The following is a 26,974-nucleotide window of genomic DNA, read 5'->3' as shown; positions in this document are numbered from 1 at the left end:
GTCTACATGGAAACCTGTTGTTTCTGCAGCAGTGTAGCAGGAGAGTCCTGTAGGAGTGGTCTGACACCACCAGGCCTGTGTGGTTTCTGGAATTGTTCAGAATTTAATTATTTTCTGTATTTATAAACTCAGCTGACAGACTGTCAGTGATGGAGTTTAGTTTGAAACAATAAGGTCAACATAGAAGAGTAAAGCTTCATTCTATATCCTCGTCTTGTTACCTGTGAGAAGAACAAACAGCTCAGATGTCTCGGGATGTAAACCTGAAGTGTTCTTCCTGGTTTTTATTCATGCTCTTACGTGTCTCTAACATGTCTGAATTGAATTGTTTGATCTTCAGAGCTCTGCAGCGTGTCAGGTCATGATTTGTTTTGTGTGTGTGCAGACGTGAAGAAGCAACAGAAGAAGAAGAAGAAGAAGAAGAAAGGGGAGGAGGAGGAGCGCACCGCTGAGGAGGAAGAAGAGCTGGAGAAACAAAAGGTCAGAGGTCAATGGCTGCAGCTCCACGTGAGTTTATCACATCTGTAAATATCACCTGAAGACAGCATCTCAACGTGTGTGTGTGTGTTTTCTGTGTGTGTGTGTGTTTTCTGTGTGTGTGTGTGTGTGTTTTCTGTGTGTGTGTGTGTGTTTTCTGTGTGTGTGTGTGTGTGTGTTTGTTTTCTGTGTGTGTGTGTTTTCTGTGTGTGTGTGTGTTTGTTTTCTGTGTGTGTGTGTGTGTGTGTGTGTGTGTGTGTGTGTGTGTGTGTGTGTGTGTGTGTGTGTGTGTGTGTTTTCTGTGTGTGTGTGTGTGTGTGTGTTTTCTGTGTGTGTGTGTGTGTGTGTGTTTTCTGTGTATGTGTGTGTGTGTGTGTGTGTGTGTGTGTGTGTGTGTGTGTGTGTGTGTGTGTGTGTGTGTGTGTGTGTGTGTGTGTGTGCAGGCGGAGATGGCCCTGCTGATGGAGGACGAGGGCGACGAAGCCAAACACAAACACTTTAATTACGATAAGATCGTGGAGCAGCAGAATCTGAGCCAGAAGAAGAAGAAGCTGCTGAAGAAGAAGGGGGAGGAGCTTCAGCAGGAAGACCAATTCCAGGTGGGTGTGATGATGTCACAGGTCGTGCTGCTCCAGCTGAATGTCCTCCGGTTTCCAGGACTTGACTTTAGCATTCGGCCGCTAAATGTTCAAACTTTTGTTTTGACCACAATCGTCCCGTTTAACGTGTTTTGATCTGATTTCAAAGATGAACAGTCGACCTGAAGAAGAAATAAATATATAGACGTTCATTTCCCTCTCTCGTGGTGTGATGGAGTCAAAGGAAGGCTGTTAGCTCTGTGTTGACTAAATCGTGGTCATGACGATGTTGTAACATTCTCCCTCTCTCTCTGTTTGTGCGTCCAGGTGGATGTGAAGGACCCTCGTTTCCAGGCCATGTTCACCTCCCACCTCTTCAACCTGGACCCCTCCCACCCCAGCTACAAGAAGACCAACGCCACGCAGAGCATCCTGACGGAGAAGCAGCGCCGCAGAGACGAGGAGCAGCGGCGCCTGGAGGACGGGCTCAGAGATCAGGGGGAGGGAGCCGACAGGAAGCAGGTGGCGGGGAAGAAACGGGAAAAGGACCGTGACGGCGCGGCGGCGGTCGACCTCATCTCGAAGAAAGCGATGGACCCGAGTCTGTCCATGCTCGTCAAGTCGATTAAAAGCAAAACGGAGCAGTTTCAGGCTCGCAAGAAACAGAAACTGGTGTAGGTGGAACTCTCAACACAAAAGTGTGCAGACCGGCAGAGACTGGGAGAAGTCCCAGCCTGCAGGAACAGTTTCTCCTGATGAACTCTACTTCCTGTTTGATGTTTTTATACAGAAAGAGACGCCACAAAGTAGAAGAAGGTGCAGGAAAAAGTGAATGGTGCTGCATCACATGCTGTGAGAATGTTTTATTTGGACAGTTTCTTCACACAGAACTCTTAAAGAAGCCCTGCAGTTATTTTCAAACACATGAAGAAGAAGAGAGCGACGCCCTGGACCTCAAGAAACACGTTCACCATCATGACACCGAGGTTTTTACTTTAGTAAATCACTTTTCACATTTCAGCTTTCTTTGGGGGAGATTGTTCCTCCAGCAGCTGTGAGCTGATGTTTCTGTGAGCTGTCAGCATCTTACCCCGTTTCCACGTACTCCAAGAGCGTCGCGGTCGGTCAGCGCCGTGCACGGTCAGCGCCGTGCACTACACCGCAGCTCACCGCCACTCTACTCAATGATCGTGTTTCCACAGCGAGCGCCGCGTTTCAAACACGCTGTGAGTCTGTTTCTGACGGAGCACGCTGCAGGCACGCGTCAAGCTGGACAGGAAGTCAGACGAGGAAACGCACAGAGTGCGCTGTCAATTTCAAAATAAAACACAACATACGGACTCCTGATCGTATTTTCCATCACTCGTAGTCGGAGTAGTTCTCCTGTGAAGGATCCAGTGGGGGCAGAGTGCGCCGCCCGATGGAGCAAAAACCGCGGCGCTGACAGACCGCGGCGTGCACAGAGTGTGTGTGAATTGGGAGTGACGCTGTTTCTAAAGTGGTGAAAAGTTTTCTTTCTTTAAATGAATGTTTCTTTGGTAACTCGAGTTCCAATAAAGAGAAGTTTGTGATGTGAAGATGATCTGGCATGAGGATCATTTTATCTGCAGGTCAAATGAAGATGACAACATAACATCTTGTGAATTCTGTGTTTCTGATTGGTCCTTTGGATTCAGCAGAACGCCCTGCAGTCATCACGTCCTGGAGCTGTCAATCAAACCAAGTCTCCACATTCTGCTTCCCTTAAAGCAGGGGTGTCAAAGTCCTATTGGGCCGGGGGCCGGATTTGTTCAAATGAGACCTCAAGTGGGCCGGACTAATTGTGCAGACATCACTATAACTCAACACATGGATATATAGGCTAATGTATGATTAGAAAAAAAGACAAAAAAAGGTACTTGTATAGAAAGCTGCATATTAACACATAAAATGTATAAGTACATTAAGCAGAGGGGTTAACTCTCATTGCAAACTGCATGTCGGCCCATGGAAATATTTAAGTATACAACATTACAGAACAAAACATGCATAATTATGTTTTGTTTGAGATTATTATATTATGTTTTAATATTGCTGTTCAAGGTTATAGAAACTTTGACAGGTTATTCTACCTGCCCTGGGATCAGTGCATTAGAGAGAGAGACTTTAGGTGTGTGTGCGTGCGTGCGTGCGTGCGTGCGTGCGTGCGTGCGTGCGTGCGTGCGTGCGTGCGTGCGTGCGTGTCTGGGGTCTGTTTGTGAGGAAGTCAAGCAGCCAGTTACATAGGGGGGTGCTGAAACCAAGGGGGGCCAGTTTGCTCACCAGATGCTGCGGGATGATTGTATTGAACGCTGAGCTGAAGTCCGCACATGTGTGAAACAACATCCGCACATGTGTGTCCTTCTCTTCCAGATGTTGTAAGCCCGTGTGTGTGTGTGTGTGGCCACAGCACAGTTGTCACTCGTTAAGGTTCATCACAGATTAAACCTGCTCACATGAATCTGTTGTCACAAACACACAGAGTGTCTTTGATGTAAACAGTCATCTTCAGGTATTTTAGTGTTAGGCATTATAAAATGATAACATGTTTCCAAACCAACAGACTTGAATTGATCCTTCAGTTGATCACTGCAGTCTGATCAGCTCCGTGTGGAGTTCAACTTCTTTCACTAAGTAAACTCAGTTAAACCACTTTTGATATGAGTCTGGCAGTCCGTTCTTCTACGTGTCCGCAATATCGTGATCTAACTCTGTCACTGACTTTTTATGCGCCATGAATCTGTGCCATCTCCGTGCAGTAATTCAAGGAAGAATTATAGCTCTGCTCCACAGTTAAACCAGCGGACCTCTGTATGATCGGACAGCCTGTGTGTGATATTGTTTTCAGATAAGAATGAAATGTTCAGTAATAGTTATATTTTTACAGTCTGATTAAAGCTGGTGATAAAGGCACAACAGCAGGCTACTGCATTTAGAAGTGATGTCTGAAACCTTTACGTGATCAACACGTTCACCTCTGGGTGACCTAAAAATGAACCATCTGTAAATAAAATCAGTTAATATTCATTTCAATTTACTGTTTTTACAATAACCAGAGGTAAAATAAGTCTATCATCAGGCTCAACACCGGTGTCCACAAACTACACTGGATGTGAGGAGACGGTCTGGGCCGTTACGCAGGACAGAGAGGATTGTTTTTTATTTGCACGAGCTGCTCTTTGTGGCTCACTCCATAGGAAGCTTTGTTATTATCAGCCAAACTTTTGTTTTACATCAGTCAAGCCAGAAGAAACTGGTAAGAAGAGTGGACAGAACTGAAGACCGTCATGATGAGCGTGCAGTGCAGCGCCCCCTGTCGTTAAGTCTCGTAGCTTTCATACAATTCTGGCAACTTGTGAGCAAATAAAACTAAAGAAATATCGCTCCTTCGATCTCTCTTGAAAACCTGCATTCTGTGTCACCTCTCTCAGGTGTTCAGCCTGTTTGCTGATTAGCGTAATGCAGGAGCAGCTCGTGCGCTCAGCCACTCCTCTTTTTTATGATGCTCCCTGCTGAGAAGATAATTCAAGTGCCCCGTTTAATTAATATTCGTATCATGATATCAACCTTTACGTTGCTCATTTTAATACAATTCGGGGAAAATACATATTACAAAAATGTATTTTATAAAAAATCTCAAAATATTTTTCAATACATTTCCTCCTTCTTCCCAAAATGTCTCGCGGGCCGTATGTTTGACATCCCTGCCTTAAAGTGTCTCCAATCACAGGCTGCTGTTTAAGACGTTTTGCTGATTCTTTGTCGGGAGACTCAAAACATCTGCTCCTTCTTCAATACATCGTGACACTGAGCAAAGAGCAGTGTACGCGATTCTCTCCTCTCACAGCTGAGACGTTTCAAACGGACAAGCTGGTTCCTGCAGCTCCTTCAAAATAAAAGCTTTTATTGTGATGCAGCATCTTTAAGAAGCTCCGGTACGTTTGTTTGTTTATCAGAGAAGAAGCTCCAAACTATTCACATTCTGAGCCACGGAGAGAAAATGACAAACTATTGAACCAATCAGATTTTTACAAAGGCTTGTTTGGGACAGGCGGGCACAATCTGCACGTCGGGTTGTCGCCACGATTGAAGATTGTTAAACATCGATTTGATTGTAGTGTAGTTTCAACACCATGGCAACAGAAACAGAGTAATGGATAACTTCCTGTTTTTAATCGGCTAAACTCGCAGACTGAGTCATGCACACGTCTTGGTAACGTGACTGATTTGTGTAATTTAGACTGTGCTGTCTCTCTGGGTTAAAAATATAATGAATAAATATCATTCAATGAAAGAAGATTTTCATGATCTCATTACTGGGAGAACTGGGAGTCCGTGGACACTGTTTGCTGAAGACAGTGAGGGGGGCATGAGGCAGCTGAAGCCGGTCAGAGGAGTCTCTCCCCTCATTAAAAATGAGAGAGTAAGTGAAGGTAGAGCGACAGCGCACGAGCAGGGGGTCTCACTTTAGCTCCGCCTCCCCCGCCCCGCCCCCTTTCTTAAATCTCTGCAGACTTTTCTCTCAGTCTTTTTATTTTCTCTTGTAAAACATTTGTCGTTCTTGTGCATGAGTAACGTTAGCATCAGGAAGTGTTCCATTTGAGCATCTTTCCAATACACTTAATTATTCTGCTTTGTAGGCAAATTAATATTTCAACACATTCAGCCGTGAGTTGTGATCGCATTAAATACTCTACTCACCAAAATATATGTACGGCTTAGTGCTTTACAAAGACGAGCAGCTCTAAGTGACCAGGGCTGAGTCGTGTGCTCAGTCTATTCACAACAAGTCCAGCTGCAGAAAACACTTTCTCTGCTGACCACTTACATTTCTCCTCACTTTTCACAGCACCTCTTCTTCCTTTAGTAGTGATAACAGCAGTTTTTCTGGGTTGTAAATGTGACGGGCGCCCTCTTTTGGTATGAATTGGTATTACATGTGACCACCGGTTAAACTGTAAACAGATCGTCAGTGAATACATTTCTAATCGGTTAAATTCTTAACGGCGATTAATCGATAGATGATTAATCATTAACATCCCGAGTTCAGAACAATGACCTTCTGTGTGTTTGTTGATGTGTTTATAACGGTTTTATACCTCATACATCGTGTTATCTGTCGATGTCACTCCTGATTCTGTACTTACCGTGGGAACTCCTTGGTCTGGTGACTCCAGCTGTCCGGCGGTGCTGCACCGTGCTGCGCTCTGAGAACTCAGCCTGTGGGTGTTGACGGATGAGGGAGTGGACACACAAAGCACACGTATCTGGTGGACGTTCTGGGTCATACGTGTCAATCAGTACTTACTCAGTACTTACTCAGACCTCGTCTTCAACAACAAGTTTATTTAGAAGTTTTTGTTTCAAAATCACATATTTACAGATTTCTTTGACTTTTTATCAACACTATCATACGTACAGCAGAACTCAGTCAAAGAGACACCAAAGACATTTCAGACAAATATAAACTTATTGAATTAATGTCTTCTACAGTCTTTTCCTCTCGATCTGAAGTTGGAAGTCAGTGAAGTTTAAAGGGTTAAAATAAATGTTATCACATAAATGATGCGTCTCAATGATGAGCTGAGTCAATCAAATCAGTTTGTTACCTGCTGTGTTTACGAGGACAAACCTCTGAACTATAAAGTCAATCAACGAACACGATGATCTGATTCTGTCAAATATGTCAAATATTATAATAATAATAATTTATACTTTATTGATCCTGCGAGGGGAAATTCGTTTTTACACTCTGTCTAGTTAACATGCTACACAAACATAGGCCGAAATACACACACATGCACAAACAGGATCCTGTGGACATGCACTAATGGAGAGGTCTCAGAGTGAGGGGGCTGCCCACAGTGGGCGCTCCTGAGCTGGTGGGGGGGGGGGGGAGGGTTAGGTGCCTTGCTCAAGGGCACCTCCGCAGTGCTCAGGAAGTGGACTGGCACCTCTCCAGCTACCAGACCAATTTCCGGACTTGCCAGCGATCCTCTGATTCCCAACCCAAGTCCCTACAGACTGAGCAACTGCCGCCCAAATATACCGTGTTGTCACTAAATAGGATGGTTTGTACTCGGATGAGAATCAATACATGAAGTCTTTGATTATTTCACACTGACAGGAGAGATGACCAGAGGTGCAGAGTTTTTACCTCCTTCATTAAGATAGGGACAGAAGTAAGGGAAGAGTTTCTCAGTGAAGGAGCAGTCTGTAAAGGAGTAGATCAGAGCTGCAGAGTCCACATCATAAAAGGAGACCAGACCCTCCTCATAATCCACAAACACCCCCACCTTCTCAGGACGACACTTCAGAGAGAGACGGACTGAAGGGCCAGTACAGGCTTTATATTCATTTCCATTTCTCAACCATATACTCCAGAAACCTTTCTCAGGACTCAGTGTGATTTCTCCCTTCCTGTTGATGGACTCTCTGACCACTCCTAAATCCCAACCAGTCTGTCCTTTAACCTGAACCTCGAAGTAAAATCTGCCTGAAGAGAAACTCTGCTTTCCTAAAACACTAACACAAAGAGAGAATCTCTCTGGGTTGTCTGGAAGATTCTTCGTCACGTCACCAAGATGAACTTGTTTCCCATCTTCAGACAGTATGAGATCAGGATGTGCTGTATCAGGATCAAGAGTTACATCCACAGCATACTGCTGGACTCTCTTCAGCTCAGCTTGATCCAACAACTTCTTCATCTCTTCACTGAGAGTCTCCTCCAGCTGAGCCACAGCTTTCCTCACAGTCTCCTCATAAAGTGGTTGACAGACATTAACCTCTGTCCAGTCTTTGGTGGGTGGAGCAGAGTTAACAGACTGGACTCTCTGGATTAGATGGAGGTGGTCTTCAGAGCGTGAGAGCTGCTGCACCTCAGTGCTCCTCTTCATCAGCTCACAGATTTCCTGCTCCAGCTCTTTGATGAAAGCTTCGGCCTGTTTCTCTGTTGTTTTCAGCTTCTTGTCGATCGTGTTGATGAACTCGGCCCGGCCTCTCTCAACAGACTCCTTCAGAGCGGTGAAGACTCGAACACCTTCTGCCATCTCTCTGTCTGCATCGTCCTTACTGAGGTCCACTGAGTGTTTGATCTCTTGAATCTTCAGTTGTCTTTTCTGGATCATCTGCTGAATTTCAGCCTCTGTCTCCTCTAGCTCTGCCTTCTTTTCTTCATATTCTTCTTTCAGAGGAACAAACTCGTGTGTCTTGTGGTCTAAAACAGAGCAGAGCATGCAGACACAGGTCTGATCGGTCTTACAGAACAGCTCCAGAGGTTTATCGTGCTTCATACACATCCTGTCCTCCAGGTTCTCCACAGGGTCGATCAGCTGGTGTCTTTTCAGACGTGAAGCTGTCAGATGAGGCTCCAGGTGAGTCTCACAGTAGGAGACCAGACAGTCTAAGCAGGACTTCAGGGCCTTCAGTTTGGGTCCAGTGCAGGCTTCACATAGAACTTCTCCTGGTTTGGACTCTTGAAGCTCTGAGCTGCTGCTGCTGCTGGCTTCCTGCTGAGCTTTGTCTCTGAACTGACCAACCATCTCAGAGAGCAAAGTGTTGACATGCAGCTCAGGTCTTGTGTTGAAAACCTTCTTACACATTGGACACCTGTACTGGTCGCTGGTGTTCCAGTGTTCAGTGATGCAGTTTTTTCAGAAGTTGTGTCCACATGGTATGGTGACAGGATCATTGAACACATCCAGACAGATGGAGCAGAGAAACTGATCCTCAGACCGATGATAGTTTGCAGCAGCCATATCTACACAAAGTGTAAGAAAGAAAAATATTAGATTAATTTACTCGCAGGTTTAGACAGCAGGTGATCTGCGTGATGACAATCCAGTCCAGGCCTGACAGTAGGTGAGTAACAGGATATATAAAAATCTGGAAATTTGTGTTTAGTAGATTTTTTGTTTGTTTGTTGTAACAATGCTTCTTGGCAATAAACATTATACTGTTGGAAAGCCCGTTTATTGCTCTTTTAAATGTTGCCACATTTGTAAGGAACATGCATTTGTGGGATGAGCAGCAGAGCTGAGGATGTGGGTTGTGCCCATGAAAAACATGACTTGAATGAAAACAAATTTCACTTCCTTCTCTGCTTCCTTCAAATTAAAAGCCTAATTTTTGTTTCTCCATGTCAAGCTTTTATTGTGAAACAGCCAGAGGAAATAGAATTTAGTTTGGCAGCAGGATGTTATCAGTAAACAACAACGATACAAGGAAGTTAGAAATAAACCAAAGTCCAAATGAGAGAACCTCAGTTACACACACACACACACACACACACCCACACACACACACACAGTTTAACAAGCTGGAGTATGAAGAGAGAGTGAAATGAAGAGTTGAGTGTAAATCCTGGTTGTTCAAAGTGTAAACATGATCAGCTGTACTCACCAGTGTTTGCAGAGACTCTGCTGTGTCGTTGACAAAGATTGGATGAAGTTAGTTTAATTTCTTTGAAGAGAAACGGAGACCTTTCTGGACGGCTGCGTGGTCGACACCCTGACAAACTTTAAGTTTCATTTCTTCAGAGTGACGCTGAAGCTCTCCTCCCTCACCTGTGGCTCCGCCTCTAACTGCAGCTTGTTTCTTCCCTCTGAGTCACAGGGCTGTTGTGAAATACCAGCTTCAATAGACTGATCTGATCTGATCTGAGAAGAGGAAGAGTCTCATTAAAGTCGTCGTATCTTCTTTGTGAATAAGATACTCGAGTTCATTTATTACAGTCACTCTCGTATCAGGAGAGTTTGGTGCTTGTTGTGGCAGCAGAACAGAACTGATCACTTCTTGTTTCTTCATGTTGGGCTCCATCTAGTGGTCGTTGTGTGTCATAGCAGCAGTCAGAGGTCTACATGGAAACCTGTTGTTTCTGCAGCAGTGTAGCAGGAGAGTCCTGTAGGAGTGGTCTGACACCACCAGGCCTGTGTGGTTTCTGGAATTGTTCAGAATTGAATTATTTTCTGTATTTATAAACCCAGCTGACAGACTGTCAGTGATGGAGTTTAGTTTGAAACAATAAGGTCAACATAGAAGAGTAAAGCTTCATTCTTCTTCCTCGTCTTGTTACCTGTGAGAAGAACAAACAGCTCAGATGTCTCGGGATGTAAACCTGAAGTGTTCTTCCTGGTTTTTATTCATGCTCTTACGTGTCTCTAACGTGTCTGAATTGAATTGTTTGATCTTCAGAGCTCTGCAGCGTGTCAGGTCATGATTTGTTTTGTGTGTGTGCAGACGTGAAGAAGCAACAGAAGAAGAAGAAGAAGAAGAAGAAAGGGGAGGAGGAGGAGCGCACCGCTGAGGAGGAAGAAGAGCTGGAGAAACAAAAGGTCAGAGGTCAATGGCTGCAGCTCCACGTGAGTTTATCACATCTGTAAATATCACCTGAAGACAGCATCTCAACGTGTGTGTGTGTGTGTGTGTGTGTGTGTGTGTGTGTGTGTGTGTGTGTGTGTGTGTGTGTGTGTGTGTGTTTTCTGTGTGTGTGTGTGTGTGTGTGCAGGCGGAGATGGCCCTGCTGATGGAGGACGAGGGCGACGAAGCCAAACACAAACACTTTAATTACGATAAGATCGTGGAGCAGCAGAATCTGAGCCAGAAGAAGAAGAAGCTGCTGAAGAAGAAGGGGGAGGAGCTTCAGCAGGAAGACCAATTCCAGGTGGGTGTGATGATGTCACAGGTCGTGCTGCTCCAGCTGAATGTCCTCCGGTTTCCAGGACTTGACTTTAGCATTCGGCCGCTAAATGTTCAAACTTTTGTTTTGACCACAATCGTCCCGTTTAACGTGTTTTGATCTGATTTCAAAGATGAACAGTCGACCTGAAGAAGAAATAAATATATAGACGTTCATTTCCCTCTCTCGTGGTGTGATGGAGTCAAAGGAAGGCTGTTAGCGCTGTGTTGACTAAATCGTGGTCATGACGATGTTGTAACATTCTCCCTCTCTCTCTGTTTGTGCGTCCAGGTGGATGTGAAGGACCCTCGTTTCCAGGCCATGTTCACCTCCCACCTCTTCAACCTGGACCCCTCCCACCCCAGCTACAAGAAGACCAACGCCACGCAGAGCATCCTGACGGAGAAGCAGCGCCGCAGAGACGAGGAGCAGCGGCGCCTGGAGGACGGGCTCAGAGATCAGGGGGAGGGAGCCGACAGGAAGCAGGTGGCGGGGAAGAAACGGGAAAAGGACCGTGACGCCGCGGCGGCGGTCGACCTCACCTCGAAGAAAGCGATGGACCCGAGTCTGTCTATGCTCGTCAAGTCGATTAAAAGCAAAACGGAGCAGTTTCAGGCTCGCAAGAAACAGAAACTGGTGTAGGTGGAACTCTCAACACAAAAGTGTGCAGACCGGCAGAGACTGGGAGAAGTCCCAGCCTGCAGGAACAGTTTCTCCTGATGAACTCTACTTCCTGTTTGATGTTTTTATACAGAAAGAGACGCCACAAAGTAGAAGAAGGTGCAGGAAAAAGTGAATGGTGCTGCATCACATGCTGTGAGAATGTTTTATTTGGACAGTTTCTTCACACAGAACTCTTAAAGAAGCCCTGCAGTTATTTTCAAACACATGAAGAAGAAGAGAGCGACGCCCTGGACCTCAAGAAACACGTTCACCATCATGACACCGAGGTTTTTACTTTAGTAAATCACTTTTCACATTTCAGCTTTCTTTGGGGGAGATTGTTCCTCCAGCAGCTGTGAGCTGATGTTTCTGTGAGCTGTCAGCATCTTACCCCGTTTCCACGTACTCCAAGAGCGTCGCGGTCGGTCAGCGCCGTGCACGGTCAGCGCCGTGCACTACACCGCAGCTCACCGCCACTCTACTCAATGATCGTGTTTCCACAGCGAGCGCCGCGTTTCAAACACGCTGTGAGTCTGTTTCTGACGGAGCACGCTGCAGGCACGCGTCAAGCTGGACAGGAAGTCAGACGAGGAAACGCACAGAGTGCGCTGTCAATTTCAAAATAAAACACAACATACGGACTCCTGATCGTATTTTCCATCACTCGTAGTCGGAGTAGTTCTCCTGTGAAGGATCCAGTGGGGGCAGAGTGCGCCGCCCGATGGAGCAAAAACCGCGGCGCTGACAGACCGCGGCGTGCACGGAGTGTGTGTGAATTGGGAGTGACAGAGTGACGCTGTTTCTAAAGTGGTGAAAAGTTTTCTTTCTTTAAATGAATGTTTCTTTGGTAACTCGAGTTCCAATAAAGAGAAGTTTGTGATGTGAAGATGATCTGGCATGAGGATCATTTTATCTGCAGGTCAAATGAAGATGACAACATAACATCTTGTGAATTCTGTGTTTCTGATTGGTCCTTTGGATTCAGCAGAACGCCCTGCAGTCATCACGTCCTGGAGCTGTCAATCAAACCAAGTCTCCACATTCTGCTTCCCTTAAAGCGTCTCCAATCACAGGCTGCTGTTTAAGATGTTTTGCAGATTCTTTTTCGGGAGACGGAACGATTTGTTTCTACTTCAAAACCAAACCGGGTCGTGTTCTCCGCAGCTCGTTATTCAGACCCCGCTGTGATTGACAGGAAGTGTTCACACATCCACCTTTTTGTCCTGAAGCAGGTGAGGAGGAGCACGCTGCTGCTCCTCAAAACATCTGCTCCTTCTTCAATACATCGTGACACTGAGCAAAGAGCAGTGTACGCGATTCTCTCCTCTCACAGCTGAGACGTTTCAAACGGACAAGCTGGTTCCTGCAGCTCCTTCAAAATAAAAGCTTTTATTGTGATGCAGCATCTTTAAGAAGCTCCGGTACGTTTGTTTGTTTATCAGAGAAGAAGCTCCAAACTATTCACATTCTGAACCACGGAGAGAAAATGACAAACTATTGAACCAATCAGATTTTTACAAAGGCTTGTTTGGGACAGGCGGGCACAATCTGCACGTCGGGTTGTCGCCACGATTGAAGATTGTTAAACATCGATTTGATTGTAGTGTAGTTTCAACACCATGGCAACAGAAACAGAGTAATGGATAACTTCCTGTTTTTAATCGGCTAAACGCGCAGACTGAGTCATGCACACGTCTCGGTAACGTGACTGATTTGTGTAATTTAGACTGTGCTGTCTCTCTGGGTTAAAAATATAATGAAAAAATATCATTCAATGAAAGAAGATTTTCATGATCTCATTACTGGGAGAACTGGGAGTCCGTGGACACTGTTTGCTGAAGACAGTGAGGGGGGCATGAGGCAGCTGAAGCCGGTCAGAGGAGTCTCTCCCCTCATTAAAAATGAGAGAGTAAGTGAAGGTAGAGCGACAGCGCACGAGCAGGGGGTCTCACTTTAGCTCCGCCTCCCCCGCCCCGCCCCCTTTCTTAAATCTCTGCAGACTTTTCTCTCAGTCTTTTTATTTTCTCTTGTAAAACATTTGTCGTTCTTGTGCATGAGTAACGTTAGCATCAGGAAGTGTTCCATTTGAGCATCTTTCCAATACACTTAATTATTCTGCTTTGTAGGCAAATTAATATTTCAACACATTCAGCCGTGAGTTGTGATCGCATTAAATACTCTACTCACCAAAATATATGTACGGCTTAGTGCTTTACAAAGACGAGCAGCTCTAAGTGACCAGGGCTGAGTCGTGTGCTCAGTCTATTCACAACAAGTCCAGCTGCAGAAAACACTCTCTCTGCTGACCACTTACATTTCTCCTCACTTTTCACAGCACCTCTTCTTCCTTTAGTAGTGATAACAGCAGTTTTTCTGAGTTGTAAATGTGACGGGCGCCCTCTTTTGGTATGAATTGGTATTACATGTGACCGCCGGTTAAACTGTAAACAGATCGTCAGTGAATACATTTCTAATCGGTTAAATTCTTAACGGCGATTAATCGATAGATGATTAATCATTAACATCCCGAGTTCAGAACAATGACCTTCTGTGTGTTTGTTGATGTGTTTATAACGGTTTTATACCTCATACATCGTGTTATCTGTCGATGTCACTCCTGATTCTGTACTTACCGTGGGAACTCCTTGGTCTGGTGACTCCAGCTGTCCGGCGGTGCTGCTCCGTGCTGCGCTCTGAGAACTCAGCCTGTGGGTGTTGACGGATGAGGGAGTGGACACACAAAGCACACGTATCTGGTGGACGTTCTGGGTCATACGTGTCAATCAGTACTTACTCAGTACTTACTCAGACCTCGTCTTCAACAACAAGTTTATTTGGAAGTTTTTGTTTCAAAATCACATATTTACAGATTTCTTTGACTTTTTATCAACACTATCATACGTACAGCAGAACTCAGTCAAAGAGACACCAAAGACATTTCAGACAAATATAAACTTATTGAATTAATGTCTTCTACAGTCTTTTCCTCTTGATCTGAAGTTGGAAGTCAGTGAAGTTTAAAGGGTTAAAATAAACGTTATCACATAAATGATGCGTCTCAATGATGAGCTGAGTCAATCAAATCAGTTTGTTACCTGCTGTGTTTACGAGGACAAACCTCTGAACTATAAAGTCAATCAACGAACACGATGATCTGATTCTGTCAAATATGTCAAATATAATAATAATAATAATTTATACTTTATTGATCCTGCGAGGGGAAATTCGTTTTTACACTCTGTCTAGTTAACATGCTACACAAACATAGGCCGAAATACACACATATGCACAAACAGGATCCTGTGGACATGCACTAATGGAGAGGTCTCAGAGTGAGGGGGCTGCCCACAGTGGGCGCTCCTGAGCTGGTGGGGGGGTTAGGTGCCTTGCTCAAGGGCACCTCGGCAGTGCTCAGGAAGTGGACTGGCACCTCTCCAGCTACCAGACCAATTTCTGGACTTGCCAGCGATCCTCCGATTCCCAACCCAAGTCCCTACAGACTGAGCAACTGCCGCCCAAATATACCGTGTTGTCACTAAATAGGATGGTTTGTACTCGGATGAGAATCAATACATGAAGTCTTTGATTATTTCACACTGACAGGAGAGATGACCAGAGGTGCAGAGTTTTTACCTCCTTCATTAAGATAGGGACTGAAGTAAGGGAAGAGTTTCTCAGTGAAGGAGCAGTCTGTAAAGGAGTAGATCAGAGCTGCAGAGTCCACATCATAAAAGGAGACCAGACCCTCCTCATAATCCACAAACACCCCCACCTTCTCAGGACGACACTTCAGAGAGAGACGGACTGGAGGGTCAGTACAGGCTTTATATTCATTTCCATTTCTCAACCATATACTCCAGAAACCTTTCTCAGGACTCAGTGTGATTAATCCCTTCCTGTTGATGGACTCTCTGGCCACTCCTAAATCCCAACCAGTCTTTCCTTTAACCTGAACCTCAAAGTAAAATCTGCCTGAAGAGAAACTCTGCTTTCCTAAAACACTAACACAAGAAGAGAATCTCTCTGGGTTGTCTGGAAGATTCTTCGTCACGTCACCATGATGAACTTGTTTCCCATCTTCAGACAGGATGAGATCAGGTTGTGCTGTATCAGGATCAAGAGTTACATCCACAGCATACTGCTGGACTCTCTTCAGCTCAGCTTGATCCAACAACTTCTTCATCTCTTCACTGAGAGTCTCCTCCAGCTGAGCCACAGCGTTCCTCACAGTCTCCTCATAAAGTGGTTGACAGACATTAACCTCTGTCCAGTCTTTGGTGGGTGGAGCAGAGTTAACAGACTGGACTCTCTGGATTAGATGGAAGTGGTCTTCAGAGCGTGAGAGCTGCTGCACATCAGTGCTCCTCTTCATCAGCTCACAGATTTCCTGCTCCAGCTCTTTGATGAAAGCTTCGGCCTGTTTCTTTGTTGTTTTCAGCTTCTTGTCGATCGTGTTGATGAACTCGGCCCGGCCTCTCTCAACAGACTCCTTCAGAGTGGTGAAGACTCGAACACCTTCTGCCATCTCTCTGTCTGCATCGTCCTTACTGAGGTCCACTGAGTGTTTGATCTCTTGAATCTTCAGTTGTCTTTTCTGGATCATCTGCTGAATTTCAGCCTCTGTCTCCTCCAGCTCTGCCTTCTTTTCTTCATATTCTTCTTTCAGAGGAACAAACTCGTGTGTCTTGTGGTCTAAAACAGAGCAGAGCGTGCAGACACAGGTCTGATCGGTCTTACAGAACAGCTCCAGAGGTTTATCGTGCTTCATACACATCCTGTCCTCCAGGTTCTCCACAGGGTCGATCAGCTGGTGTCTTTTCAGACGTGAAGCTGTCAGATGAGGCTCCAGGTGAGTCTCACAGTAGGAGACCAGACAGTCTAAGCAGGACTTCAGGGCCTTCAGTTTGGTTCCAGTGCAGGCTTCACATAGAACTTCTACTGGTTTGGACTCTTGTAGCTCTGAGCTGCTGCTGCTGCTGGCTTCCTGCTGAGCTTTGTCTCTGAACTGACCAACCATCTCAGAGATGAAAGTGTTGACGTGCAGCTCAGGTCTGGTGTTAAAAACCTTCTTACATATTGGACACCTGTACTGGTCGCTGGTGTTCCAGTGTTCAGTGATGCAGTTTTTGCAGAAGTTGTGTCCACATGGTATGGTGACAGGATCATTGAACACATCCAGACAGATGGAGCAGAGAAACTGATCCTCAGATAGCAGAGAGTTTACAGCAGCCATATCTACACAAAGTGTAAGAAAGAAAAATATTAGATTAATTTACTCGTAGGTTTAGACAGCAGGTGATGTGCGTGATGACAATCCAGTCCAGCCCTGACAGTAGGTGAGTAACAGGATATATAAACATTGCACAAAAAATCTGGAAATTTGTGTTTAGTAGATTTTTTGTTTGTTTGTTGTAACAATGCTTCTTGGCAATAAACATTATACTGTTGGAAAGCCTGTTTATTGCTCTTTTAAATGTTGCCACATTTGTAAGGAACATGCATTTGTGGGATGAGCAGCAGAGCTGAGGATGTGGGTTGTGCCCATGAAAAACATGACTTGAATGAAAACAAATTTCACTTCCTTCTCTGCTTCCTTCAAATTAAAAGCCTAATTTTTGTTTCTCCATGTCAAGCTTTTATTGTGAAACAGCCAGAGGAAATAGAATTTAGTTTGGCAGCAGGATGTTATCAGTAAACAACAACGATACAAGGAAGTTAGAAATAAACCAAAGTCCAAATGAGAGAACCTCAGTTACACACACACACACACACACACACACACACACACACACACACACACACACACACACACACACACACACACACACACACACACACACACACACACACACACACACACACAGTTTAACAAGCTGGAGTATGAAGAGAGAGTGAAATGAAGAGTTGAGTGTAAATCCTGGTTGTTCAAAGTGTAAACATGATCAGCTGTACTCACCAGTGTTTGCAGAGACTCTGCTGTGTCGTTGACAAAGATTGGATGAAGTTAGTTTAATTTCTTTGAAGAGAAACGGAGACCTTTCTGGACGGCTGCGTGGTCGACACCCTGACAAACTTTAAGTTTCATTTCTTCAGAGTGACGCTGAAGCTCTGTGGCTCCGCCTCTAACTGCAGCTTGTTTCTTCCCTCTGAGTCACAGGGCTGTTGTGAAATACCAGCTTCAATAGACTGATCTGATCTGATCTGAGAAGAGGAAGAGTCTCATTAAAGTCGTCGTATCTTCTTTGTGAATAAGATACTCGAGTTCATTTATTACAGTCACTCTCATGTATCAGGAGAATTTGGTGCTTGTTGTGGCAGCAGAACAGAACTGATCACTTCTTGTTTCTTCATGTTGGGCTCCATCTAGTGGTCGTTGTGTGTCATAGCAGCAGTCAGAGGTCTACATGGAAACCTGTTGTTTCTGCAGCAGTGTAGCAGGAGAGTCCTGTAGGAGTGGTCTGACACCACCAGGCCTGTGTGGTTTCTGGAATTGTTCAGAATTTAATTATTTTCTGTATTTATAAACTCAGCTGACAGACTGTCAGTGATGGAGTTTAGTTTGAAACAATAAGGTCAACATAGAAGAGTAAAGCTTCATTCTTCTTCCTCGTCTTGTTACCTGTGAGAAGAACAAACAGCTCAGATGTCTCGGGATGTAAACCTGAAGTGTTCTTCCTGGTTTTTATTCATGCTCTTACGTGTCTCTAACGTGTCTGAATTGAATTGTTTGATCTTCAGAGCTCTGCAGCGTGTCAGGTCATGATTTGTTTTGTGTGTGTGCAGACGTGAAGAAGCAACAGAAGAAGAAGAAGAAGAAGAAGAAAGGGGAGGAGGAGGAGCGCACCGCTGAGGAGGAAGAAGAGCTGGAGAAACAAAAGGTCAGAGGTCAATGGCTGCAGCTCCACGTGAGTTTATCACATCTGTAAATATCACCTGAAGACAGCATCTCAACGTGTGTGTGTGTGTTTTCTGTGTGTGTGTGTGTTTTCTGTGTGTGTGTGTGTGTGTTTTCTGTGTGTGTGTGTGTGTTTTCTGTGTGTGTGTGTGTGTGTGTTTGTTTTCTGTGTGTGTGTGTTTTCTGTGTGTGTGTGTGTTTGTTTTCTGTGTGTGTGTGTGTGTGTGTGTGTGTGTGTGTGTGTGTGTGTGTGTGTGTGTGTGTGTGTGTGTGTGTGTGTGTGTTTTCTGTGTGTGTGTGTGTGTGTGTGTTTTCTGTGTGTGTGTGTGTGTGTGTGTGTTTTCTGTGTATGTGTGTGTGTGTGTGTGTGTGTGTGTGTGTGTGTGTGTGTGTGTGTGTGTGTGTGTGTGTGTGTGTGTGTGTGTGTGCAGGCGGAGATGGCCCTGCTGATGGAGGACGAGGGCGACGAAGCCAAACACAAACACTTTAATTACGATAAGATCGTGGAGCAGCAGAATCTGAGCCAGAAGAAGAAGAAGCTGCTGAAGAAGAAGGGGGAGGAGCTTCAGCAGGAAGACCAATTCCAGGTGGGTGTGATGATGTCACAGGTCGTGCTGCTCCAGCTGAATGTCCTCCGGTTTCCAGGACTTGACTTTAGCATTCGGCCGCTAAATGTTCAAACTTTTGTTTTGACCACAATCGTCCCGTTTAACGTGTTTTGATCTGATTTCAAAGATGAACAGTCGACCTGAAGAAGAAATAAATATATAGACGTTCATTTCCCTCTCTCGTGGTGTGATGGAGTCAAAGGAAGGCTGTTAGCTCTGTGTTGACTAAATCGTGGTCATGACGATGTTGTAACATTCTCCCTCTCTCTCTGTTTGTGCGTCCAGGTGGATGTGAAGGACCCTCGTTTCCAGGCCATGTTCACCTCCCACCTCTTCAACCTGGACCCCTCCCACCCCAGCTACAAGAAGACCAACGCCACGCAGAGCATCCTGACGGAGAAGCAGCGCCGCAGAGACGAGGAGCAGCGGCGCCTGGAGGACGGGCTCAGAGATCAGGGGGAGGGAGCCGACAGGAAGCAGGTGGCGGGGAAGAAACGGGAAAAGGACCGTGACGGCGCGGCGGCGGTCGACCTCATCTCGAAGAAAGCGATGGACCCGAGTCTGTCCATGCTCGTCAAGTCGATTAAAAGCAAAACGGAGCAGTTTCAGGCTCGCAAGAAACAGAAACTGGTGTAGGTGGAACTCTCAACACAAAAGTGTGCAGACCGGCAGAGACTGGGAGAAGTCCCAGCCTGCAGGAACAGTTTCTCCTGATGAACTCTACTTCCTGTTTGATGTTTTTATACAGAAAGAGACGCCACAAAGTAGAAGAAGGTGCAGGAAAAAGTGAATGGTGCTGCATCACATGCTGTGAGAATGTTTTATTTGGACAGTTTCTTCACACAGAACTCTTAAAGAAGCCCTGCAGTTATTTTCAAACACATGAAGAAGAAGAGAGCGACGCCCTGGACCTCAAGAAACACGTTCACCATCATGACACCGAGGTTTTTACTTTAGTAAATCACTTTTCACATTTCAGCTTTCTTTGGGGGAGATTGTTCCTCCAGCAGCTGTGAGCTGATGTTTCTGTGAGCTGTCAGCATCTTACCCCGTTTCCACGTACTCCAAGAGCGTCGCGGTCGGTCAGCGCCGTGCACGGTCAGCGCCGTGCACTACACCGCAGCTCACCGCCACTCTACTCAATGATCGTGTTTCCACAGCGAGCGCCGCGTTTCAAACACGCTGTGAGTCTGTTTCTGACGGAGCACGCTGCAGGCACGCGTCAAGCTGGACAGGAAGTCAGACGAGGAAACGCACAGAGTGCGCTGTCAATTTCAAAATAAAACACAACATACGGACTCCTGATCGTATTTTCCATCACTCGTAGTTGGAGTAGTTCTCCTGTGAAGGATCCAGTGGGGGCAGAGTGCGCCGCCCGATGGAGCAAAAAGCGCGGCGCTGACAGACCGCGGCGTGCACGGAGTGTGTGTGAATTGGGAGTGACAGAGTGACGCTGTTTCTAAAGTGGTGAAAAGTTTTCTTTCTTTAAATGAATGTTTCTTTGGTAACTCGAGTTCCAATAAAGAGAAGTTTGTGATGTGAAGATGATCTGGCATGAGGATCATTTTATCTGCAGGTCAAATGAAGATGACAACATAACATCTTGTCAATTCTGTGTTTCTGATTGGTCCTTTGGATTCAGCAGAACGCCCTGCAGTCATCACGTCCTGGAGCTGTCAATCAAACCAAGTCTCCACATTCTGCTTCCCTTAAAGCAGGGGTGTCAAAGTCCTATTGGGTCGGGGGCCGGATTTGTTCAAATGAGACCTCAAGCGGGCCGGACTAATTGTGCAGACATCACTATAACTCAACACATGGATATATAGGCTAATGTATGATTAGAAAAAAAGACAAAAAAAGGTACTTGTATAGAAAACTGCATATTAACACATAAAATGTATAAGTACATTAAGCAGAGGGGTTAACTCTGTCATTGCAAACTGCATGTCGGCCCATGGAAATATTTAAGTATACAACATTACAGAACAAAACATGCATAATTATGTTTTGTTTGAGATTATTATATTATGTTTTAATATTGCTGTTCAAGGTTATAGAAACTTTGACAGGTTATTCTACCTGCCCTGGGATCAGTGCATTAGAGAGAGAGACTTTAGGTGTGTGTGTGTGTGTGCGTGCGTGCGTGCGTGCGTGCGTGCGTGCGTGCGTGCGTGCGTGTCTGGGGTCTGTTTGTGAGGAAGTCAAGCAGCCAGTTACATAGGGGGGTGCTGAAACCAAGGGGGGCCAGTTTGCTCACCAGATGCTGCGGGATGATTGTATTGAACGCTGAGCTGAAGTCCGCACATGTGTGAAACAACATCCGCACATGTGTGTCCTTCTCTTCCAGATGTTGTAAGCCCGTGTGTGTGTGTGTGTGGCCACAGCACAGTTGTCACTCGTTAAGGTTCATCACAGATTAAACCTGCTCACATGAATCTGTTGTCACAAACACACAGAGTGTCTTTGATGTAAACAGTCACCTTCAGGTATTTTAGTGTGAGGCATTATAAAATGATAACATGTTTCCAAACCAACAGACTTGAATTGATCCTTCAGTTGATCACTGCAGTCTGATCAGCTCCGTGTGGAGTTCAACTTCTTTCACTAAGTAAACTCAGTTAAACCACTTTTGATATGAGTCTGGCAGTCCGTTCTTCTACGTGTCCGCAATATCGTGATCTAACTCTGTCACTGACTTTTTATGCGCCATGAATCTGTGCCATCTCCGTGCAGTAATTCAAGGAAGAATTATAGCTCTGCTCCACAGTTAAACCAGCGGACCTCTGTATGATCGGACAGCCTGTGTGTGATATTGTTTTCAGATAAGAATGAAATGTTCAGTAATAGTTATATTTTTACAGTCTGATTAAAGCTGGTGATAAAGGCACAACAGCAGGCTACTGCATTTAGAAGTGATGTCTGAAACCTTTACGTGATCAACAAGTTCACCTCTGGGTGACCTAAAAATGAACCATCTGTAATTAAAATCAGTTATTATTCATTTTAATTTACTGTTTTTACAATAACCAGAGGTAAAACTAGTTGGGAGATGCATCAGGTTCAACGCCAGTGTCCACAAACTACACTGGATGTGAGGAGACGGTCTGGGCCGTTACGCAGGACAGAGAGGATTGTTTTTTATTTGCACGAGCTGCTCTTTGTGGCTCACTCCATAGGAAGCTTTGTTATTATCAGCCAAACTTTTGTTTTACATCAGTCAAGCCAGAAGAAACTGGTAAGAAGAGTGGACAGAACTGAAGACCGTCATGATGAGCGTGCAGTGCAGCGCCCCCTGTGGTTAAGTCTCGTAGCTTTCATACAATTCTGGCAACTTGTGAGCAAATAAAACTAAAGAAATATCTCTCCTTCGATCTCTCTTGAAAACCTGCATTCTGTGTCACCTCTCTCAGGTGTTCAGCCTGTTTGCTGATTAGCGTAATGCAGGAGCAGCTCGTGCGCTCAGCCACTCCTCTTTTTTATGATACTCCCTGCTGAGAAGATAATTCAAGTGCCCCGTTTAATTAATATTCGTATCATGATATCAACCTTTACGTTGCTCATTTTAATACAATTCGGGGAAAATACATATTACAAAAATTTATTTTATAAAAAATCTCAAAATATTTTTCAATACATTTCCTCCTTCTTCCCAAAATGTCTCGCGGGCCGGATGTTTGACATCCCTGCCTTAAAGTGTCTCCAATCACAGGCTGCTGTTTAAGACGTTTTGCTGATTCTTTGTCAGGAGACTCAAAACATCTGCTCCTTCTTCAATACATCGTGACACTGAGCAAAGAGCAGTGTACGCGATTCTCTCCTCTCACAGCTGAGACGTTTCAAACGGACAAGCTGGTTCCTGCAGCTCCTTCAAAATAAAAGCTTTTATTGTGATGCAGCATCTTTAAGAAGCTCCGGTACGTTTGTTTGTTTATCAGAGAAGAAGCTCCAAACTATTCACATTCTGAGCCACGGAGAGAAAATGACAAACTATTGAACCAATCAGATTTTTACAAAGGCTTGTTTGGGACAGGCGGGCACAATCTGCACGTCGGGTTGTCGCCACGATTGAAGATTGTTAAACATCGATTTGATTGTAGTGTAGTTTCAACACCATGGCAACAGAAACAGAGTAATGGATAACTTCCTGTTTTTAATCGGCTAAACTCGCAGACTGAGTCATGCACACGTCTTGGTAACGTGACTGATTTGTGTAATTTAGACTGTGCTGTCTCTCTGGGTTAAAAATATAATGAAAAAATATCATTCAATGAAAGAAGATTTTCATGATCTCATTACTGGGAGAACTGGGAGTCCGTGGACACTGTTTGCTGAAGACAGTGAGGGGGGGATGAGTCAGCTGAAGCCGGTCAGAGGAGTCTCTCCCCTCATTAAAAATGAGAGAGTAAGTGAAGGTAGAGCGACAGCGCACGAGCAGGGGGTCTCACTTTAGCTCCGCCTCCCCTGCCCCGCCCCCTTTCTTAAATCTCTGCAGACTTTTCTCTCAGTCTTTTTATTTTCTCTTGTAAAACATTTGTCGTTCTTGTGCATGAGTAACGTTAGCATCACGAATGGTTCCATTTGAGCATCTTTCCAATACACTTAATTATTCTGCTTTGTAGGCAAATTAATATTTCAACACATTCAGCCGTGAGTTGTGATCGCATTAAATACTCTACTCACCAAAATATATGTACGGCTTAGTGCTTTACAAAGACGAGCAGCTCTAAGTGACCAGGGCTGAGTCGTGTGCTCAGTCTATTCACAACAAGTCCAGCTGCAGAAAACACTTTCTCTGCTGACCACTTACATTTCTCCTCACTTTTCACAGCACCTCTTCTTCCTTTAGTAGTGATAACAGCAGTTTTTCTGAGTTGTAAATGTGACGGGCGCCCTCTTTTGGTATGAATTGGTATTACATGTGACCGCCGGTTAAACTGTAAACAGATCGTCAGTGAATACATTTCTAATCGGTTAAATTCTTAACGGCGATTAATCGATAGATGATTAATCATTAACATCCCGAGTTCAGAACAATGACCTTCTGTGTGTTTGTTGATGTGTTTATAACGGTTTTATACCTCATACATCGTGTTATCTGTCGATGTCACTCCTGATTCTGTACTTACCGTGGGAACTCCTTGGTCTGGTGACTCCAGCTGTCCCGTGGTGCTGCTCCGTGCTGCGCTCTGAGAACTCAGCCTGTGGGTGTTGACGGATGAGGGAGTGGACACACAAAGCACACGTATCTGGTGGACGTTCTGGGTCATACGTGTCAATCAGTACTTACTCAGTACTTACTCAGACCTCGTCTTCAACAACAAGTTTATTTAGAAGTTTTTGTTTCAAAATCACATATTTACAGATTTCTTTGACTTTTTATCAACACTATCATACGTACAGCAGAACTCAGTCAAAGAGACACCAAAGACATTCCAGACAAATATAAACTTATTGAATTAATGTCTTCTACAGTCTTTTCCTCTCGATCTGAAGTTGGAAGTCAGTGAAGTTTAAAGGGTTAAAATAAATGTTATCACATAAATGATGCATCTCAATGATGAGCTGAGTCAATCAAATCAGTTTGTTACCTGCTGTGTTTACGAGGACAAACCTCTGAACTATAAAGTCAATCAACGAACACGATGATCTGATTCTGTCAAATATAATAATAATAATAATTTATGCTTTATTGATCCTGCGAGGGGAAATTCGTTTTTACACTCTGTCTAGTTAACATGCTACACAAACATAGGCCGAAATACACACACATGCACAAACAGGATCCTGTGGACATGCACTAATGGAGAGGTCTCAGAGTGAGGGGGCTGCCCACAGTGGGCGCTCCTGAGCTGGTGGGGGGGGGGGGGGGGGGGGGGGTTAGGTGCCTTGCTCAAGGGCACCTCGGCAGTGCTCAGGAAGTGGACTGGCACCTCTCCAGCTACCAGACCAATTTCCGGAATTGCCAGCGATCCTCCGATTCCCAACCCAAGTCCCTACAGACTGAGCAACTGCCGCCCAAATATACCATGTTGTCACTAAATAGGATGGTTTGTACTCGGATGAGAATCAATACATGAAGTCTTTGATTATTTCACACTGACAGGAGAGATGACCAGAGGTGTAGAGTTTTTACCTCCTTCATTAAGATAGGGACTGAAGTAAGGGAAGAGTTTCTCAGTGAAGGAGCAGTCTGTAAAGGAGTAGATCAGAGCTGCAGATTCCACATCATAAAAGGAGACCAGATCCTCCTCATAATCCACAAACACCCCCACCTTCTCAGGACGACACTTCAGAGAGGGACGGACTGGAGGGCCAGTACAGGCTTTATATTCATTTCCATTTCTCAACCATATAGTCCAGAAACCTTTCTCAGGACTCAGTGTGATTTTTCCCTTCCTGTTGATGGACTCTCTGACCACTCCTAAATCCCAACCAGTCTTTCCTTTAACCTGAACCTCGAAGTAAAATCTGCCTGAAGAGAAACTCTGCTTTCCTAAAACACAAACACAAAGAGAGAATCTCTCTGGGTTGTCTGGAAGATTCTTCGTCACGTCACCAAGATGAACTTGTTTCCCATCTTCAGACAGTATGAGATCAGGTTGTGCTGTATCAGGATCAAGAGTTACATCCACAGCATACTGCTGGACTCTCTTCAGCTCAGCTTGAACCAACTTCTTCATCTCTTCACTGAGAGTCTCCTCCAGCTGAGCCACAGCGTTCCTCACAGTCTCCTCATAAAGTGGTTGACAGACATTAACCTCTGTCCAGTCTTTGGTGGGTGGAGCAGAGTTAACAGACTGGACTCTCTGGATTAGATGGAGGTGGTCTTCAGAGCGTGAGAGCTGCTGCACCTCAGTGCTCCTCTTCATCAGCTCACAGATTTCTTGCTCCAGCTCTTTGATGAAAGCTTCGGCCTGTTTCTTTGTTGTTTTCAGCTTCTTTTCGATCGTGTCGATGAACTCGGCCCGGCCTCTCTCAACAGACTTCTTCAGAGCGGTGAAGACTCGAACACCTTCTGCCATCTCTCTGTCTGCATCGTCCTTACTGAGGTCCACTGAGTGTTTGATCTCTTGAATCTTCAGTCGTCTTTTCTGGATCATCTGCTGAATTTCAGCCTCTGTCTCCTCTAGCTCTGCCTTCTTTTCTTCATATTCTTCTTTCAGAGGAACAAACTCGTGTGTCTTGTGGTCTAAAACAGAGCAGAGCATGCAGACACAGGTCTGATCGGTCTTACAGAACAGCTCCAGAGGTTTATCGTGCTTTGTACACATCCTGTCCTCCAGGTTCTCCACAGGGTCGATCAGCTGGTGTCTTTTCAGACGTGAAGCTGTCAGATGAGGCTCCAGGTGAGTCTCACAGTAGGAGACCAGACAGTCTAAGCAGGACTTCAGGGCCTTCAGTTTGGGTCCAGTGCAGACGTCACAGAGAACTTCTCCTGGTTTGGACTCTTGTAGCTCTGAGCTGCTGCTGCTGCTGGCTTCCTGCTGAGCTTTGTCTCTGAACTGACCAACCATCTCAGAGAGCAAAGTGTTGACCTGCAGCTCAGGTCTGGTGTTAAAAACCTTCTTACATATTGGACACCTGTACTGGTCGCTGGTGTTCCAGTGTTCAGTGATGCAGTTTTTGCAGAAGTTGTGTCCACATGGTATGGTGACAGGATCATTGAACACATCCAGACAGATGGAGCAGAGAAACTGATCCTCAGACCGATGATAGTTTGCAGCAGCCATATCTACACAAAGTGTAAGAAAGAAAAATATTAGATTAATTTACTCGCAGGTTTAGACAGCAGGTGATCTGCGTGATGACAATCCAGTCCAGGCCTGACAGTAGGTGAGTAACAGGATATATAAACATTGCACAAAAAATCTGGAAATTTGTGTTTAGTAGATTTTTTGTTTGTTTGTTGTAACAATGCTTCTTGGCAATAAACATTATACTGTTGGAAAGCCTGTTTATTGCTCTTTTAAATGTTGCCACATTTGTAAGGAACATGCATTTGTGGGATGAGCAGCAGAGTTGAGGATGTGGGTTGTGCCCATGAAAAACATGACTTGAA

General features: G+C 45.0%; 6 protein-coding genes across 6 annotated transcripts; 3 read left to right on the top strand and 3 right to left on the bottom strand.

Annotated features, from left to right (window-relative positions):
- Window positions 1–884: 884 nt before the first annotated feature.
- Window positions 885–2,632, top strand: LOC136180492 (ESF1 homolog). The gene has a single exon (XM_065960421.1). It carries the CDS (start codon window positions 1,413–1,415, stop codon window positions 1,731–1,733), a length of 321 nt encoding a protein of 106 aa, XP_065816493.1. The 5' UTR covers window positions 885–1,412; the 3' UTR covers window positions 1,734–2,632.
- A 3,767-nt stretch (window positions 2,633–6,399) lies between these two features.
- LOC110004261 (E3 ubiquitin-protein ligase TRIM21-like) lies at window positions 6,400–8,847 on the bottom strand. The gene has a single exon (XM_020659805.3). The coding sequence runs from the start codon at window positions 8,672–8,674 to the stop codon at window positions 7,184–7,186; it is 1,491 nt and encodes a 496-aa protein (XP_020515461.2). The 5' UTR covers window positions 8,675–8,847; the 3' UTR covers window positions 6,400–7,183.
- Window positions 8,848–11,020: 2,173 nt separating this feature from the next.
- On the top strand, window positions 11,021–12,298 carry LOC109977931 (ESF1 homolog). The gene has a single exon (XM_065960411.1). It carries the CDS (start codon window positions 11,071–11,073, stop codon window positions 11,389–11,391), a length of 321 nt encoding a protein of 106 aa, XP_065816483.1. The 5' UTR covers window positions 11,021–11,070; the 3' UTR covers window positions 11,392–12,298.
- A 1,926-nt stretch (window positions 12,299–14,224) lies between these two features.
- On the bottom strand, window positions 14,225–17,503 carry LOC136180489 (E3 ubiquitin-protein ligase TRIM21-like). The gene is made up of 2 exons (XM_065960397.1): window positions 17,369–17,503; window positions 14,225–16,647 (listed from the first exon to the last, which is right to left on the bottom strand). The coding sequence occupies exon 2, from the start codon at window positions 16,643–16,645 to the stop codon at window positions 14,999–15,001; it is 1,647 nt and encodes a 548-aa protein (XP_065816469.1). The 5' UTR covers window positions 16,646–16,647; window positions 17,369–17,503; the 3' UTR covers window positions 14,225–14,998.
- Window positions 17,504–18,704: 1,201 nt separating this feature from the next.
- LOC109978009 (ESF1 homolog) lies at window positions 18,705–20,458 on the top strand. The gene has a single exon (XM_065960402.1). It carries the CDS (start codon window positions 19,231–19,233, stop codon window positions 19,549–19,551), a length of 321 nt encoding a protein of 106 aa, XP_065816474.1. The 5' UTR covers window positions 18,705–19,230; the 3' UTR covers window positions 19,552–20,458.
- Window positions 20,459–24,220: 3,762 nt separating this feature from the next.
- LOC136180485 (E3 ubiquitin-protein ligase TRIM21-like) lies at window positions 24,221–26,879 on the bottom strand. Its single transcript, XM_065960388.1, has one exon. The coding sequence runs from the start codon at window positions 26,643–26,645 to the stop codon at window positions 25,002–25,004; it is 1,644 nt and encodes a 547-aa protein (XP_065816460.1). The 5' UTR covers window positions 26,646–26,879; the 3' UTR covers window positions 24,221–25,001.
- Window positions 26,880–26,974: the final 95 nt, after the last annotated feature.

Source organism: Labrus bergylta, chromosome 1 (genome assembly GCF_963930695.1).
Source record: "Labrus bergylta chromosome 1, fLabBer1.1, whole genome shotgun sequence".
Lineage (NCBI taxonomy): Eukaryota > Metazoa > Chordata > Actinopteri > Labriformes > Labridae > Labrus > Labrus bergylta.
The sequence above is the reverse complement of the archived record's forward strand: the minus strand, read 5'-3'. Positions and strand labels throughout refer to the sequence as shown.

Bases quoted from the DNA above. Each gene is read 5' to 3' on its own strand.
- LOC136180492 (XM_065960421.1), top strand. From the start codon at position 1,413: ATGTTCACCTCCCACCTCTTCAACCTGGACCCCTCCCACCCCAGCTAC.
- LOC110004261 (XM_020659805.3), bottom strand. From the start codon at position 8,674: ATGTGTAAGAAGGTTTTCAACACAAGACCTGAGCTGCATGTCAACACT.
- LOC109977931 (XM_065960411.1), top strand. From the start codon at position 11,071: ATGTTCACCTCCCACCTCTTCAACCTGGACCCCTCCCACCCCAGCTAC.
- LOC136180489 (XM_065960397.1), bottom strand. From the start codon at position 16,645: ATGGCTGCTGTAAACTCTCTGCTATCTGAGGATCAGTTTCTCTGCTCC.
- LOC109978009 (XM_065960402.1), top strand. From the start codon at position 19,231: ATGTTCACCTCCCACCTCTTCAACCTGGACCCCTCCCACCCCAGCTAC.
- LOC136180485 (XM_065960388.1), bottom strand. From the start codon at position 26,645: ATGGCTGCTGCAAACTATCATCGGTCTGAGGATCAGTTTCTCTGCTCC.